The sequence below is a fragment of the Chiloscyllium plagiosum genome, chromosome 13 (assembly GCF_004010195.1).
Source record: "Chiloscyllium plagiosum isolate BGI_BamShark_2017 chromosome 13, ASM401019v2, whole genome shotgun sequence".
NCBI classification, from domain to species: Eukaryota; Metazoa; Chordata; class Chondrichthyes; order Orectolobiformes; family Hemiscylliidae; genus Chiloscyllium; species Chiloscyllium plagiosum.
In genome coordinates this window covers 46,414,407-46,432,850 of record NC_057722.1, presented here as the reverse complement: position 1 = coordinate 46,432,850, position 18,444 = coordinate 46,414,407, and the positions used below count along the sequence as shown (strand labels likewise).

The 18,444-nt window shown below is 38.8% G+C and overlaps 1 protein-coding gene and 1 long non-coding RNA gene across 3 annotated transcripts in view; one reads left to right on the top strand and one right to left on the bottom strand.

Annotated features, from left to right (window-relative positions):
* Positions 1-1,358: 1,358 nt before the first annotated feature.
* LOC122556310 lies at positions 1,359-2,221 on the bottom strand. The gene is made up of 2 exons (XR_006313499.1): positions 1,892-2,221; positions 1,359-1,744 (listed from the first exon to the last, which is right to left on the bottom strand). It is a non-coding gene; the product is annotated as an uncharacterized LOC122556310 (long non-coding RNA).
* A 9,135-nt stretch (positions 2,222-11,356) lies between these two features.
* Positions 11,357-18,444, top strand: part of dis3l2 (DIS3 like 3'-5' exoribonuclease 2) — a 300,765-nt gene continuing 293,677 nt past the window's right edge. Inside the window, exons 1-2 of one of the 2 annotated variants that reach the window (XM_043702288.1) lie at positions 11,357-11,473; positions 14,294-15,194. In XM_043702288.1, the coding sequence (XP_043558223.1) occupies positions 14,330-15,194 (865 nt within the window). In that variant the 5' untranslated portion in view covers positions 11,357-11,473; positions 14,294-14,329. The remainder of the gene's footprint in view (positions 11,474-14,293; positions 15,195-18,444) is intronic. The other variant, XM_043702289.1, reaches the window with a different exon arrangement.

Sequence of the window (18,444 nt, the reverse complement as noted above, 5' to 3'; positions counted from 1 at the left end):
AGTCAAACAAGTGCAATTTTATTTTGCCTAGAATACAGATTTGTTTTTAAAAACCTGCTGCTGGTGATGCACGCTGTGTTTTTTGCTTTTATTAGCCTCTGGTCAGGTTATAAAGTCATAGAGTCATAGAGATGTACAGTATGGAAACAGACCCTTGGGTCCAACTTGTCCATGCCGACCAGATATCCTGAATTAATCTCGTCCTATTTGCCAGCTCTTGGCCCATATCCTTCTAAACCCTTCCTATTCATATATCCATTCAGATTCCTTTTAAATGTTGCAATTGTACCAGCCTTCATCACTTCCTCTGGTAGTTCACTTTATAAACACATACCCCCTCTGTGAAAACGTTGTCCCTTAGGTCCCTTTTAAATCATTCCCCCCTCACCCTAAACCAATGCCTTCTAGTTCTGGACTCCCCCACCCCAGGGAAAAGACCTTGTCTATTTACCCTGTCCTTGTTTCTCACGATTTTATAAACCTCAATATGGTCACCCCTCAGCCTCCGATGCTCCAGGGAAAACAGTCCCAGCCTATTCAGCCTCTCCCTATAGTTCAAATCCTCCAGCCAAGGTTAGCTTTTATATTCTGGTTTCAATCTAGCTGACCCCTGTCCCTCTCTGTGGATGCATAAAATCTGAATTGCACAAGACTCAACCTCCTGGTATATGGAGTTCGTCACACAGAAATGACTTTAAAATTTTGAAACTTGGCTTTTAATTTCTAAGAATACATAAGAGTTTGAAAAAAACTTTTAAGATTTGAGTGTAGGGAAGGTTGTCAGATGTAAAGTTGTTTTCCAACTGATGCTTTCTCGATTGTTAATCTTAATTTGTGGAAAATATTCTTATTAATAGCCCTTCCATTTGATGAGTAATAGAAAAAGATGTAATTTCGGAACATTTGAGCAAGCTCTCCCCTCAAATTATTTAGAAAAGTCTGAAACCATTCTGATTCAGTCCTAGCCCATGTTAAATAGCATTGCAATTATAATCATTATTGTAATTGGCTAGAATGCTGGACGAAAAGCTGAATAATGGAGAGAAGATGGGTGTGAATAGGTCATCAGACTGGTGTTCTGTGAAGTTCCCATCTTGCTATTTTGAAAAAAGCGCGCTCAATAATACCGACTGTCGATCAATGGCAGATCTCTGTTGAGATACTTAGTGCAGGCTGAGATGCAAGTGACCAAAGGAAAAGAGGACCAGGTTTCTATTGAAATAATTCTGCTTGAATGAAAACAAATACTAAGAACATCGCGCTGAATTTAAACAAGCGCCGCAAAACACAACAAGAAATTACCACCATGGAGTATTTTCATGTATTGCACGGATTGTAATAAATAAGGAGGCTTCTCAGACTTTTGTGAAATGCAATTTAACACGTAACAGCTATTAGGACAAATGTTACAAACTTTGTGTTTCTTTCTCCTGCAGTTCACCCTCTCTTCAGTTTGTTACATAAATAAGATTTTTTTTATAAATATCTCTCTTTATAAACATATAAATAGTTTAAACATAAATACATTTATGCAGAAATGAAATTATCAATTTATAGTAGCGACAATTTACAGCTGCATTAGTTCCTACAACGTTTTCCTTCATGTTCTTTTCCACTAAAGACGCTGATGATGTAGTTCGTCGTACCGGGAATACGTATTGGCATCGTTTTCTTATTAAACGGTACTTTTACGGAGACAATAAGACGCATAGTAGGTTTCAGGGCCCATCATCAGCGCGGTGTCCTGTTAAGAGAAATATACCGTTAGTGTGGCCGTCTGAGAGCGCAACTCTAGTTAACTGGGCCCTGTGCAAGTGGACATGTTTGGACTAAGTTCAGATCGAAGCAATAACCCCATCTGAAATGGATGAAAATATTCAGCAAAACTTACATTTCAAACTACACTCGGTTACGACCTCTAGGTTAGGTGTTGGAAACTTGCTAGTTAACAAAAACTGTCGAAAATTGTCGTGATATAACTAAAACGCTTTACGTTTTCCTGTTGCAATCACAGTTTAAGTGATTCTGAAAATAAAATCTTGGATTTCTCTGCTGCGAATTGAAGTCAGTGTTATGTCTAGCTACAGTAGAATCAACAGCAAATATGTCATGGAACGCAATAGGTAGGGTGGAGAGAACATTTCTTTTTCAGCTTTGGAGTTTCGTAAACTACTAGCAAAAAAAATCAAACGAATTGGTGTTTTGTTTTGTTGTAGCGAGCACTCACCGTCGCTAGGTGTCGTAGATCTAACAGCCCAGACCGCTCATCGCTCCTATTCTGTCCAGTTTGCGTCCAAAACAGCCCTTGGACGACCCTTTCTTATTGATTCCTCGGAACTTCCTTGGATTGTTGTAGTCGTTGAAAAGCCGCCGAGCCCAGGTGCTCTTTGACCTGGTGTCGGGGCTGAGGTCCCGTAAAAACCGGACCTTGGGATTCACAACTGCAGGGACATCTCTTTCCTCTGAGGAAAGGTACTCAGAGAATTCTTCATCTAATACATGTGCATGATCCTGTAAAGGGTAGCGGAAATAGACAATACATTAAATCAAGGTTTGTCTAAAGTAGTTCAATGACATTGCTTGCCATAATAAACATAGTAAACAGTATTGCATGTTTATACCCAAAATTTTCACCAAGACATAGTTGGAGTTGAACATGAGATCACATAACATCAGATAATCAGCGTATATCAACATAGCATGGCCATTCACAAAAAGGTATTCACATGCAATTCAATAATTGGTATATAGAGGTTGATACAATTGAATAAATGCATCTGTTTTAAAAACAAATTGCAATATCTTTTTAGGATGCTATTATTTGTAAACATTTTTTACAGTTGATTTAACACGGAACATACGAGTTATTACTTGCTTAATATTCAAATTAAAAGACAGCAAGAGTAGGCAATACGTTTCTACAGTTATTCTTTCTAGCCAGTTTACTAGTGTAGTATTGGATTACACAAACATTTATGTATGCTCCCCAATTCGGATTCCCTATGACTTGTTGTCTTCACAATTATCATCAACTTACTGACTGTGAGCGAAACAAGGGGTTTGCTGCCGTCCTTGTGTGCAAAAGAACCAAGAATAGTCCAGAAACTAACATCCAAGCGATGTTCATCTTCGTTTGATTAGATGACCAATATTACGCCTAGATACAATAAAATGAAAATTCGTTGGTCACGTTCAGAGTTCTGTCTGCCTGTGGACCAACGCTCGTCTGTTGTTTTCTCAGCTCCTTTCAATCATTTTATAATGTGAAATTACGTCACCACGCGTCTCTTTTTGGAACTTTCTAAGGACAATCAGAGGAAGGAAAGCCCAGCCTTTTCTTCTTCCTTTACGAGTTTAGATCATCATCTTTCCCCTGCTGCTTCACTGCAAATTGCTGCCTTTAAAAATTGCAAGCTTTGATGATTCTCCAACAGTGGGTCTATAAGTAAATAATTAAATGTTGGCATCCAGCCAGTGGAAACACTGGCTATTTTACACTAAGAAGAAAGAATGGGCGGATGGATTGACAAACCATTTATTCATATATATAGAAAACACTGTGCACGGAGAGGATTTCACTTTGATTATGACTTTCTCCCTTTCCTTCTACAAGCTACACTCACATATGCGAAACAGAATTTCCATATCTATATTGTAGTACCATACCTATATTGAGTTGCTTATATTTTGGTACGGGGAGTTTAATAAACCCAGGAATGGAGAGATTGTTGGGTGGCTTCGACATACGTGGAATGAATCAGAAATCACAGGTTCCTTTGACAGCTTTATTGTCTGATTTCTATTCCCACGCCACAGTAACTCAGATGTGGCGAGAACAATGTGGCAGAACTGCAATAAACAATTCTGGCTACGAACCGTATTGGCATTTTTTCGGAATGCTTGATGCAATCTATATTATTTACCAATTGCCATTAAAACCATTTGAACAATGAAACAGTGACGATGAATGTAATACAATTGTAAGTTCATTTATTTTAATCTACAAATAATCGTCTAATATGTATTCGTGGAATAGGATGTAACACTTTGAACACAGATTTGGAGTTTAGGTTTGCAAACCGCCTAGGGAGTGGTCTGGGGTAGCAAGGATGCAAAACAAAAGCCTGAAATATCTTCACTTTACACAGAAGTAAAGCGTACACAATCGGCGACGGAACCGAATACCTTTAGATAGCCAAAGCATATTGCACAAACTGACACATCTTGTCTCTAAAAATTGGAATTAATCCTTAATATCTTGAAAACGATCCGCTGTATTGGGAGGATTCGATTTATTCGTTAACTGTAATAAAAGCTGCAACGCTTTGTATTTGAGGAAAACAGTTATGTTTCATTCAACAGTAAGGATGTGAGATTTTACAGAAAAATCGCGCTGATATCATCGATAACATACGTTGCCAGAGACAAATTGTTGCAAAGACACACGGCAAACCCCGGAGACTATTAGTGTTCCCGTAATGAATAGTTTGATCTTGGATTTAAGGTAATTCGCTGTCTCAAAAGAACAACTTTCTGAGAATGGGGACAAATTGCGATCTCATTTATTAAACCAATAATGATTTATGTAAATATTTGCAAACAAAAAAAATTATCAATGGGAAATAAATGTTTATCCGTTTTAATTGCATAAAAAAGATGCCCATTGTCAATTAGAATGCAAGGTCAGTGGAACCAAGTTCAGTTCCATTGTTTCAGAGCTGAGACTGGAGAGCAGAAGGGTTTGTTCTGCCTTTCATAAATCACTGCGCATCAAGTATTGTACACCCCATCAACGTGTTACCTGCGAGATACATTTTTAAGAAGGATAAAAGTTTAATTAGAAAATTTTGAAATATAGACCTACACATATTAGGAACCAGGCATATCAAGTCGTTTCTCCGTCAAAAGTCGTTATTTTCTTTTGGAGAGATATGAAAATTAGGGGCCAGTTCCATTCATCGGTAGAACAGACATTTTAAGAAGATTCTCAGCGGGAAGAATGCGCTGCAATGAATTTTCAGGGCAATGTCTGTGTTGTGCCTCTTTCATATTCATTCAACACAAATGCTAATGGACCTGATATTCTCATCAACCTGTGTTGTCTGGGTATGTGTTAATGGATCGCCTGGATATTTTCCCATCTGTCGCTGCTCATATTTCTATATGACTATATATCCGGATGTTCTTTATTAAACGTTTAAAAGAACGTCAGATTCGATGTTTCACTGCATTTTTGGGCGAAGTCTCTTTTTGTTAAGAGATCTCGCAGAAACTCCGCTCTATCCTGGCTATCGATGGTCTATCGGGTGTGTGGGGGTGTGTGTGTGATTGGAAGCCATTGTCACATTCGACTCTCAACTGGGGGAATTCAAACGATGATCTATAAACCAGGTTTCCCCCACCCCAGCTGCTTGTAATCCTTAACTCTGACAGACTTTGTTTTAGGATGGGCCATTTTAATGTTATGGGTACCGAGCATTGGAAAACATTGTTTCTAATGCATCTGCTTCATTGGAATAAAACTAAACCAGAATACCAGCATTTCTTCGGATGATCAATCTAACTTAAATGGAGGCTCAGTCGGAAGTAAGTACCCAATGCGGCCAATCTTCAGTCAGGTTTATAACATAGGGATCATTTTTCAATTTAGGAAGTGCCGAAACAGTTGAGTTAATAAATGTATGACGAATATAAACACAGAGAATGCCGGAGAAACTCAACGGGTGTGGCAGCACCAGTGGAGAGAAAAACAGAGTTAAACATTTCAGGTCCGGTATGACTTCTTATTGACTCTGTATGATTCGATTGTCATTTCCGGTGAATTCTAATTTCTTCAAACTGTCGCTTCAAAAAAAAGAAGCGATGACTGTCACCCTATCTGAAAAAAAAAGTTGCCTTTTACTCAAATATTTGACAAAGTTCAGTTTGTGGAATTGTGAAAACTGTGCCTACTATCAACATTTGAATGGCTGGAAAGGACTTGTCGCAAGGGTTTAGGTCAAGATTTTCTATTCTGTTCGAATTCTTGATCCGCAGTGGATTTCCAGATTGGGAATTGGTATTAAATTAATAAACAGCCGCAATCTTTAGAATGCTCACTTGCTTTAGTTATCTGATTGTTTTCTCAACATTATTGTTTTACCTAATCGGTTGTTTCCCCTCAACTTAAACTCATTTACACTGAAATTTAATTCCTTGGTCAATTCTAGATTTAGTTTGTTTAGTGCTATCCACGATACCCTGTATGGGAGGGTGACTTCATCTCACAAACGTCCGTTTTGTATTCGTTCTGTATTGGGGATATCAACTGCAGGATAAGTGATTGTTTTCAATAAAATTTCCGTTCTGTCTGCCACTCCTCCGGCGCTTCACCTCTTGACTCGGTCTCCAGCAATTTTCCAGTGAAGCTCAATGTAAGCCCAAGGAACATCTCCCCAAGTCTCCATTTGGCACACCTCAACTTTCCAGACCGAAAACCGAGTTCAAAAGGTTCATGTCCTCACTTCTGACCTCATTTTGCTTAGATTGGATTTTACTCTCCTGATTATCTTTCTGTTTGACTATTCTGCTGTTTCTTCAGACACGTGTTCTTCAAACTTTACCACTGTTTTCCCCTCCCCACTGGTTAGACCAGCTCAGTATCCCCAACATTTTGTATTTTATTTCTGTTCACTACATTCTGTTTTGCTCCACTATCTCCACTGTTCTTGCATTTACAACTTCTCCTAAAATATTGAATCCAAAGTATTTGCCTCTACATTCCAGTCTTGTAACCACCGATAGGTTCCCTCCCTTCTCCCGCTGGTTTTGCTTGCAGTTCCCCCTCTTTCCGTTTCCGTGGCAAAATCCTTTACTTACCCAAGCGCAGGCTCCATCTCAATAAAAGATGTTTTACCTAACAGTCTAGTTCACTTTTAAAGATTACCTTAAAACATTCCTCTACCGTGTTTCTCTCACCCCCGACATGCTATGGCTCTTTGAACTGTTTTATTTCTCTGAGACTATAACGATACCACTCCAAGAGTGTTATTCAAATAGAGGTTGCCGCTGGGTGCTCCGTCCCAAAGGCTGGAGGACGCTCGTTATCTGTGAAATAACAAACATACCTTTTACCATCCAAACTAAGTTAACTAATAAATATAGGACTGATAATGTTTCATTTCTAATTAAGATGCTCATCACCCCAAACATGGGATGAATACAGAAAAAGACTTCCTTCTGATGTTGGAATAGATGCCATGATTCATTAGGGAGATAAGATTAGGGTATATAGCAAACCATGGGTCCTTGAAACACCCGGAAGAGTCACGTAAAATGTTGAATTACTGGACAGAATCACGACACGACAGCCAACTGGGTTTTGATTACATCGCATTGTGAGAAAGAAAACACTAAACTCGATGCTGTTAGAACCATTTATGTCAAGACGACTGATTTTTCCTACAAAATGCAATAAAACTATAGTGTCTCACACATTTTCATGTTTTATTTATATTCTATTAGCAATATGTGACATGATATTTCTGTCTTGTGTCTTTTTCTCCTGGTTTTCTGTATGTCTTGGCAACAGAGATCCATTCACAGAGTTGTGGTGACTAAGACGACATTATTCAATTGAGTTGAAGGAAATGGTGCATCATTTCCACTGTAATAGAGTCATAGAGCCATAGAGTCATATAGCACGGAAACAGACCCTTTGGTCCAAGCAGTCCATGCCGACTGTAATCCCAAACTAAATTAGTCCCACTTATTTGTACTTGGCCCAGTATGCCTCTGAAAATTTATTATTCATGTACTTATCCAAGCGTCTTTAAAAGTTTTAACTGTACCTACATGCACCATTTCCCCTGGAAGCTCATTCTACACATGAACCACTCTTTGTGTAAACACTTTGCCCCTCATGTCTTTTTTAAATCTTTCTCCTCTCACCTTAAAAACACGCCCGATAGTTTTGAAATTCCCCACCATAGGGAAATGACACTTGCCATTCACCTTAGCTATATTCCTTATGATTTTATAAACCACTGTAAGGTCACCCCTCAATCTCCTAAGCTCCAGGGAAAATGTCTCAGCCTATCCAACCTTCTCCTTATAACTCAACCCCTCCATTACCAACAACACCCTGGTAAATCTTTTCTGAACCCTATCCAGCTTAATAATACCCTTCCTATAACAGGGTGACCAGAACTAGGCACAGTACTCCAGAAGAGGCCTCACTGACATCCTGTACAACATCAACATGACATCCCAACTCCTAGACTCAAAGGTTTGAGCAATGAAGCCCAGTGTGCTAAATGCCTTCTTTACCACTCTGTCTACTGTGATGCAAATTTCAAAGAATAATGTATCTGAAGCCTCTCTCTGTCCTACAACACTATCCAAGGCCCAAATTTTAATTGTATAAATGCAATACTTCACATTTATCTAAATTAAACTCCATCTACCACTTCTCAGCCCATTGACCCAATTGATCAAGATCTTTTTGGAATCTTAGATAACTTGCTTAACTGTTTACTGTACCACCAACTTTGGTGTCATCCACAAACTTACTAACCAAGCCTTTTATATTCCTATCTAAATCATTTATATAAATGATAAAAGTGGACTGAGCACTGATCTCTGTGGAATACCATTGGTTGCAGGTTTGTAGTCTGAAAAACAAATGTCCACCAAACTGCTGTTAAGCCAATTTTGTATTGGCAAGCTCACCCTGAATCCCATGTAATCTAACTGTACTAATTAGTCTACCATGCTGAACGTTATGAAAGGCTTCACTAAAAAGTCCAAGTAAATGATGTCTACCACTATGCCCTTATCAATCATCTTGGCTACCTCCTTAAAAACATTCAATAATTTGTGAGATATGATTTCCCATGTACAAAACCATGCTGATTATCCATAATCATGCCTTGCCTCTCCAAATGCATATAAATCCTATCTTTCAGAATCACCTCAAGCAACTTAACCACTACTAACATCAGACTCACAGGTCTATAATTTCCTGACTTCTCCTTACATCCCTTTTTAAACAATGACACAGCATTAGCCATTCTCCAGTCTATTGGTTTCTCATCTGCAGTTAGAGATGATATAAATATTTCTACAAGGGGCCCTGCAATTTCTCCCCTAACTTCCCACAATGTTCTGGGATACTCTTCATCAGGTCCTGGAGATTTATCCACCTTTTATTTACCAAGACCTCCAGCACTCCTCTTCTGTAATGTGAACTGTTTTCAAACCATCAATATTTATTTCCCTGAGTTCTTTAGCCTCTATTTCTTTCTTCGCAGTAAAACCAAGCATTATATTCATTTAATATCTCTGCCATCTCCTGATATTCAACACAAAGACAACCCCTTTGATCTTTCAGGGGCCCGACTCCCTCTAGTTGTTTTCTTACTCTTAATGTATTTGTAGAATCTCTTTGGATTATCCTTAACCTTATCAACCAAGACTATTTCATTTCCCCTCTTTGTCTTCCTAATCTCCCTCTTAATATTTACCCTACATTCTTTATACTATTAAAGAGTATGAGGTGGACTAAATTTTTGCTGGAGCCTTGAAGATATAATATGGTTAATTGACATAATGAAATAATAAAGTCAATGCCAAATTAAAAGCATTGCATAAACTTCTCAATGTGAAGCATTAAATGATCCTTATGTATATGGCATACCCTAAATGGTACATTTAGTTTAATTCCTTCGTTCCTCTTTTTTTGTTAATTTTAATAGTTACGTGTTGGCACAAGCGTGACTCCATTTGTGTTCTGAGGACCATCGATCTGACCTCGGAAGAATGTATCAAAACGTTTACGTCTTTTCTTGCTATATCCAGATAAATAATTTACTAGAAAATATCCCACTATAACACTATAAAACAACTTAACCCAATAGCCCCCTGTGCTCCAAAAAGGGCATTTTATTCTGTTCATTTTATGCTAAACCTCCTAAATTGACACTGGTCACCCACAGCTAATCCCCTCTTATTAGTTTCACTAAATCACATGAAAGGGATTACGATTAGTCTTGATGGTAAATAGTAGACTCGATCGTGGCTCAATTTAGTTTGTTGCATTTTAAAATCAATTTATTTTCACCATTGCTTATTTTGTCAATAGCTGCATCTTCAAATAGGGATAAAAATTGTGTAAGAATAACGTTTACACCTAGAACTCTTAATTTAAACACGAAGGCAAGCGGTTGATATGCCATACAATTTTGTTATTAAACAACATTTTATCCATGCCTCATAGCAAAGTAAACTGCATTAATTTCAGCTAAACAGCAGCGAGGTAATAAAGTTGATGAGGGTAGTTTTGACGGATCATGGATACACTTAATATTGAACGGTGATCACAACTAAACATCAACTATTATCGCCTCTTATTTTTACCGGCTGTACATGTACGCATTACGAGGCGTTGCAGAGAGCAACGGTCCGTGGTAATACATACGAGGTTATGTCCCATCCGAAAGTATTATCGTAACCATTTCTTGACGATAATATTATACTGTCGATTGTCAGTATGTATGAAATAAATATGCATGAGTGAATCAAATTTAACGGTGAGAACCTAAATGCAGCGTCCATTCCCATGGGAACCTCAGGGGTTTCACCCAGGATTTGTTGTATATTAGCAGCAGAATAATAATAATGTGGCACTGAAAATGTCACCTGCTCGGAGGTTACCTTCCTAAATCAAAATTTCCCACCAACAGATCTGTGAAAACAAGATCAAAAACTGAGCAAGTTAGGATTTGGGATTTGAAGATGGTTTACATGCAATACTGATTACATAAATAATTTGACAATATTATGGAGGCGTTAAACCGATTACTTGGAGGCATGAGGACAGTTCCAGTATTTACTCGAATTGCCGGCTGTTTTTTCTCTAATATTTAACTATTTCTAAAAATAATGGAGGAAGTCGCTATAACTACGCAAAGGAAGGTAGGCTGATGTCAGCTTTAATGTGTTTTCCTGTATTACGATATACCATCTGTCTCATTTCTAAATAATACATTTATATCAAACCAGACGCTTCCTATTGTCGGCTGCTTTGTTGTCTGTGCAGTTGCTGTCCAAGGTGGCAACGATGATTGATCGTCGTTAAAAACTGGCAATGACCTCAATTGTGGGGCAAACGTCGACACTTCAAACTGCCTTTTCTAAAAATGAATCTTGGAAACTATCGGAATAATGTATATGTTATAAGGCATTGCATTTTAGATGTAAGAGATGTGAACGGGGGAGGGGGGGGCTGCAAGACTCGTTCAAGGTTCTGGGGCGACGGGGCACCGACGCGAGGGATGGACCAGAACACATCTCCCAGAATGCAATGCCTCCCACCACCACCCCCAGCTTCCGGGCAATGTGACCTGGAAGGAGTTCGCTGCCGTGCAGCGCTCGAGAGGCTCCAGCTGCTGTTGACTGAGGAATGGCACTTCCTTCATGTTAGCTGTTCCCTTCTGTAAGTCACAGGAGCTGGGAGCGGGTGTTTTGTTCAGTACATCACAATGACCGATCCCTTTCCTTGAAGGAGAAAACTCATCTTTGAGTTGCGCCGAGTCTGCATCTGTTGATTTCATGGGCCTTCCTGGTTAAAGGAGCGCACGGCCTTACACTGGGACAGCTAACTGTCTCTCCAGTTGCTAATCGTATGGCACTGGTGGTAGGGGGCCCGCTGTTGGACTCAATCTGGGAGTCCTTCATTGTGCTGGTGCCATCCAAGGTCATTGCCCTGATTGACAGACTGCTAGCTTATTTGAGTGTATTCTAAATTTTTTTGTCAAGCATGGGCGTTTACAAACCCATTTTAATCACTTGAAGGTATTTGAACCACAGTTCATATGATGTAACCATCAATCACACGACCAGCATTTCATATTGCTAATCCCTAATTGTCTTTCAGGAGATGGTGGTGAATTGCATGCTTTAATAGTTTGTTTAGTATTGTGAAGGAGGGAGCTCCAAGATATTTGCAGTAAAGGAATGGTGATTATTGTTCCATGTCAAAATGGTGAGTGGAGGTGTCATTGCAGACAGTGAAGTTCCCAAAATCTTCTAATCCTGTTGTTAGGTATTAAGAAAGGTGCTATTTAAAAGGTCCATTTCTAAGTTATTGTATTACACCTTAGAAATGTTACATTGTACTGCCAGTGACAGGGAATGAATATTTGAGGTGATCGCTGTGGGTTTTGATCACTTTGGCTTGAATAGTATAAATGTTTGAGTTGCACTCATCCAGACAAGTGGAAAATATTCCACTGTGTTCCTGACTCATGCCTTGGAGGTGGTGGGCAGACTTTGGGAGTCAAAAAGTGAGTCATTCCCCATAGATTCTCAGCTTCTGACTTGCTTGGTTGCCACAGTATCTATGCAGCTCGTGCAATTAAGTTTCTGATCAATGGTAACTTCCAGCCTGTTGATAATGGGGGAAATTCAGAAACGTTGGCATCATTGAGCATCATGGGAAGATGTTTAGATTTTCTCTTGTTGGTGATGGTCATTTACTGACACTCATGTGGTGTACATGTTACATTCTACTCAACAGCTCAAGCCTGACTGTGCAGACCTATCTGCATGCAGGAATGGACTGCTGTATTATCAGAGGAGTTATGGATGGAATTGCCTGTGTGCAATCATCAGTGTCCCACTTCTGACCTTATGATTGAGAAAATGTCATTGATGAAGCAGCCGAAGGTAGTTGGACCTTGATCTTTGGCTACAATGGGCATATTCAGTGACCTATTCAGCTTACCCCTTGATTGGGTGATGACAGTTGAGAAAAATTTGAGCAAAGTGGGCAAGCTGTCTGCTTGCCTTGCTTCTGTGGTCTTGTACACATTTGTACACTGATGAGACAGAATGGAGTATGTAAGAAACATACAGTAACTAATTCTTATTTATTTTTGTTAGTTTCTTTTTGCTCTGTTGAAGTCAAACTTTACACTACTTATTTGTTGTGCCTTTTTAAAGCAAAATTGTACATGAACACTTGTTTCTCTGTGACACTAATTCATCACTCTTTATAGATTAATTTCTTTTCGAAACAATTAATAGTTACAGCTCTCTTACCTAGTCTTTTTTGTGCACCTCCTCACCAACCAGTGTCTGTTGTATCTTTCAAGGTTATGATTAGATATAATTGCTGGACATATGATCACTTTCATTTGGAGCCATAGAGTCAAAGGAATGTACTGCATGGAAACAGACCTTTCGGTCCAATTGTACATGCCGATGAGATATCCTAAACTAATAAAGTCCCATTTGCCAGCATTTGGCTCATATCCCTCCAAACCCTTCCTCTTCATGTGCCTATCCAGATGCCTTTTAAATGTTGATATTGTACCAGCTTGCTCCACCACCACCTCTGGCAGCTCCATACATGCACGACCCACTGAATGAAAATGTTGCCCCTTTTAAATGTTTGCTCTTTCACCTTAAACCTATACCCTCTAGTTTTACACTCCCCTATCCTGGGAAAAAGACCTTGGCTATTCATCCCATCCATGCCCCTCATGATTTTATAAATCTTTGTAAGATTCTCCCCATAACCTCTGACATTCTAGGGAAAATCTGCCTTGAGGATATATAAATTAGCTAACCCCAAATGTGCACAGCTCCAATCCAAAATTTGAGTCATTTTGAAGTAAACAAATATCCACTCATTGTTGGACTTAATACTTTGTGGTGTGCTATTGAATCATAGACATCAGAAGAGTACTATTTTCCATCTGGTCTGTGCTAAATTAGCAGATGTCAGCTGCAGCAATAATGGGGAATGTTATGATTGTTTCAGTTTTTCCTCAGTATAGAGAGATCTAACAGGGGGTCTGCTTCCTCATGACTGTCCAAGTGATCTGTGGAAAATAATGATGTGTGAAGATTGCATTAAAGCAAGGTTGGGTTCAACTGTCACTTTGATAGAGAGGAGTCAAATGATTTTAATTTAGGTGAAATACTCTGGAATTATAAACCTTTAGGAAAAGGGAGTAAGCTATACAAAAGAGAGTAAGACAATCTAAAATGAACCTCATGAAGGTTACTGCAGTTTTTAAAAAAAATGAGTTTCACTTTTAAAATAATTCACCTCAGTAATTTTGTGAATCAAATATAATGTTCTTTAATAGTAGTTTTCCCATCAAGTTTCACTCTTTCTCCTGCCTCTTTGATCACTTGTCCTGATACCTCTGATGGGCTGTTGTTTTAAAGCTATTTTAAACATTTACTTTTGGATATTCCAGGATAATATATTATATACATCTGATGAGTATTATTTTTTCTACAGCTTCACTTTTCTCTTTTGTGGCTACCAACATCACCAATGGATCATTCAGGACAAACAAAGGAAACATTTCCCTCTTTTGATGCAAGATATAGTGTTAGTAAGATTTGCTATCCACAAAAAAATGCTTATTCCAGGCTGGTAAATCAGCATCGTAGTGGAAGGTTTAGAGCATATCTAAACCAATTTGCTCAGCAAATCAATTGCATAGACAAAAATGATGAAAATGGAAATACTCCTGGAACTCATTTGAATCCTTCGGAAGTAGAAATGATGCAACAAAAAGATCTTAATATTGGACAATATCTAAGAGATAAATGTACCCAGTCTGTGGAGAATAACAGACCTGCTGTGTTGACAAGCATGCCTCTTAGTCTTTTGGAAAAAGTTGGGAATACTGGTGAGTCAGACATGTTTGACCCTTGGAAGAAGAAACAGGGTTTGACAACCAGGAAGGAAAACAAGCAAAGAGGCATCAACGTCAACCAGGATGAAGATACTGAATCAGCAAATGAAGTTATGTTCAAGGAAACTAGGCCTAAACAAGACCATCCAAAACCACATGCAGATCACCATAAAGAGTTTGTGGGGCTTGAAAAAACTGCAGCTGCTGGAGATAGTGATCATTACTCTGAGTCTGTATTGCCAAGGCATAAACCATCTTTTGACAGTTGTAGTCAAGATATTGATCTAGGGAGAATGGAAAGTCATGTGCAAATAATTAATGAAATGGAAATACAGAACAATAAGAAAAAGAAAAACAGAAGAAAGAGCAAAGGAAAAAATGACATAAGCTTGGGTGTAACTCAGTGTTCTGGTGGACTATATGCTGGAGACCAAATTACTGCACTTCATGATTTAGGACCTACTGTGCCAGAGAAAATCAATATCGACCATTTGCAAAGTAAGGCAATAGAAGATATTTTTTCCTGTTAAACGTTGTTGAATTCTTATGCTTTGAGTATTAAATATTTTTATCTAATGGGAAAATGCTCAAAGAATTAATACAATTTGAAAATTAATTTTCTCAAAATTCAGATGCTTAGACATGCTGATGTAATTTGTTAAACCCTTGCAATTGCTCAAAGTCAAGACAGTGTCTCTTAATCAGGAAGGCAGGTGGGAATAAAATTCACCCAAACTGAGCCAAAAAGAAAATAAAGCTTTAAAACTTTCCAGAAAATAATTTGATTTTCGTAAAAAAAAATTAAATGTATCCTCTTTATTGTGACCTTGCAAACAATTGCATTTGATTTTGCATATAAATTCCTCACCACAAATATTATCATCACTTAGAAGTTTTTACAATAGGAAAATCCCTAACTAAATGTTTAAATTGCTGGTTTGCTGTGCATTCTGGTACAGGGAGGGCACTCAAACACTTTCTATTCAGGGTTGTGTGTTGCGCCTAATATCTGATTAATATCATTTAGTGGTTTAGGCATTGGATGCCTATCTGGATTTTGGATTTTTTTGAAGGATCATTATCATTAGCACATTTGATGAAATGACATTCTGTTAGAACATTGAGTTGTTCTACTGAAAATGTTGATTTGTTTTGAAATATTGTGGGTTCCCTCAGCAGCTATGGTGGAATTTGACACAAAATGTGACCAGGGTCTTTGGAGCAGATTGTTGCCTATGTATCAACTTCGAGCATACTCAGTGAGATGGAAATTCTTATTAAACAGATGTTGTTTTTAGTTTTGTTGTTACAGTGCCATCCCATGCAGCGAAAAGCCTCAATGAAGAGCTGCATATTTCCAGGAATTTTAGTAAGACCGTGTGGTTGAGGTATGTGCTCAACTGAGTACATTCTTCACTATTTGTTTAATGAATCCAGGATAATTGCATTGATTTTCCTTGTCACCGTTTTGATACTAAACTGATATACTGCACGTTGCTATGCGTTTTGGAAAGGCAAGTCAGAGTGGGACTTAATAATAAGGTCCTAGGGAGTGTTGCTGAACAAAGAGACCTTGGAGTGCAGGTTTATAGTTCCTTCAAAGTGGAGTCACAGGTAGGTAGGATAATGGAGAAGGCTGTGGTTCTGTTCACCGAGCTGGAAGTTTTTGTTGCAAACGTTTCGTCCCCTGTCTAGGTGACATCCTCAGTGCTTGGGAGCCTCCTGGGAAGCGCTTCTGTGGTGTTTCCTCTGGCATTTATAGTGGCCTGTCTCTGCCGCTTCCGGTTGTCAGGGGACGACGGGACGAAACGTTTGCAACAAAAACTTCCAGCTCGGCGAACATAACCACAGCAACGAGCACCCGAGCTACAAATCTTCTCACAAACTTTAATGAAGAAGGCGTTTGGTTTGTTCTCCTTTATTGGACAGAGCATTGAATACAGGAGTTGGGAGGTCATGTTGCGGCTGTACAGGACATTGGTTAGACCACTTTTGGAATATTATGTGCAATTCTGGTTTCCTTCTTCCGATTGGAAGGATGTTGTGAAACTTGAAAGGGTTCAGAAAAGATTTACAAGGATGTTGCCAGTGTTGGAGGATTTGAGCTACAGGTCGAGGCTGAATAGGCTGGGGCTGTTTTCCCTGGAGTGTCAGAAGCTGAGGGGTGACCTTATAGAGGTTTATAAAATTATGAGGGGTATGGCTAGGATAAATAGACAAGGTCTTTCCCCTGAGGTGGGGGAGTCCAGAACCAGTGGGCATTGGTTGAGGGTGAGAGGGGAAAAATTTAAAAGGGACCTAAGAGGCACCTTTTTCACGTAGAGAGTCGTGCGTGTATGGAATGAGTTTCCAGAGACGTGGTGGAGGCTGGTACAATCACAGCATTTAAAAGGCATCTGGATGAGTACATGAATAGGAAGGGTTTAGAGGGATATGTGCTGGGTGCTGGCAAATGCGACTAGATTAGGTTGGGATATCTGGTCGGCATGGGCAAGTTGGACTGAAGTGTCTGTTTCCGTGCTGTACATCCCTATGACTTTATGTCCAGCTTTGACAAAAATCCTTAAATACCATAGTTGGTTGGCTTTTAAATTTGTATATTAATTTTGCTTCAACATGTAACATTTATACACCTCCCAAGTCTTAAGTGTCTCTTTAACATTAACTAATGGCAGAGACTGAATTCTTTTAAAGTTGAGAATAAAGAAGAGCAAAACTACTGGGATGGAATTTTCTGCAAGGCTGAGATCACCAATATACATCATATCATAAGGCATTTTGTGTACTGATTTCACCATTGCTAATTTAATGCAAAATGTCTGAGCTTTCCAATTAGACGTTTCTGCAGTGAACAAAAGGGACACAGTCATGACTGGTTTATTGATCCCACATGCTAAAAGTGTAGCTTTGTTATAATGATGATTAAATTCTGAATTCATAAGAAATGCTACAATAATGTTGTCATTTTCACCAGTACAGGGATGTGTATTCAGATAGTCTTGCTGAATTTACTAAAAATTCTCAATCTGTAAAGCATTCAGCTGCAAATGCAAAGTTTATAATAATTGGCATTCATCAGTGTCATGAAATGGACATTTGAAGTTGTAAAAATGAAATTTTTCTGCATAAGTCTGTATGAACAAACAAAATGGCTAAAGTGACAAAGTTACTAAAACAACATACTTTCATCATAAATGAAATATGTTGTGGTACTTTCAGGGTCTGATAGTCATCCTGCTATCTTCTGACCCTTACCCACGGAGATCTACAAAGTGCTTAAAAGGGCTTTTATTACTTGCTATAGCAAGGCACTCTAAACGATCTAAACTCAACACACTGAAGATGCTGAACAAAGAATTACAGAGGCAGTTATACTCTCAAATTCAGTTGCAGGAAATTGTCATAAATTAAGAGGGGTACACTTATCTAAATCCATTGTTACTGTTTATTTGGTTTGCATCATGCACTGCAGGAGTACAATTAACTGATCACTATGAAAGTATGCCAGTCTAACTATAGTATGCATTTAGCGTACATGCATGTACATACTATCATGTCTGATTGCACTGCAAGGAGAAAATGAGGACTGCTGATGCTGGAGGCCAGAGTTGAAAAGTGTGGTGCTGAAAAAGCGCAGCAGGCCAGGCAGCATCCGAGGAGCAGGAGAATCGACGTTTCGGGCATAAGCCTTTCTTCAGGAATGAGGCTGTGTGCCAAGAGGGCTGAGATAAAAGGTGGGGGTGGGGGT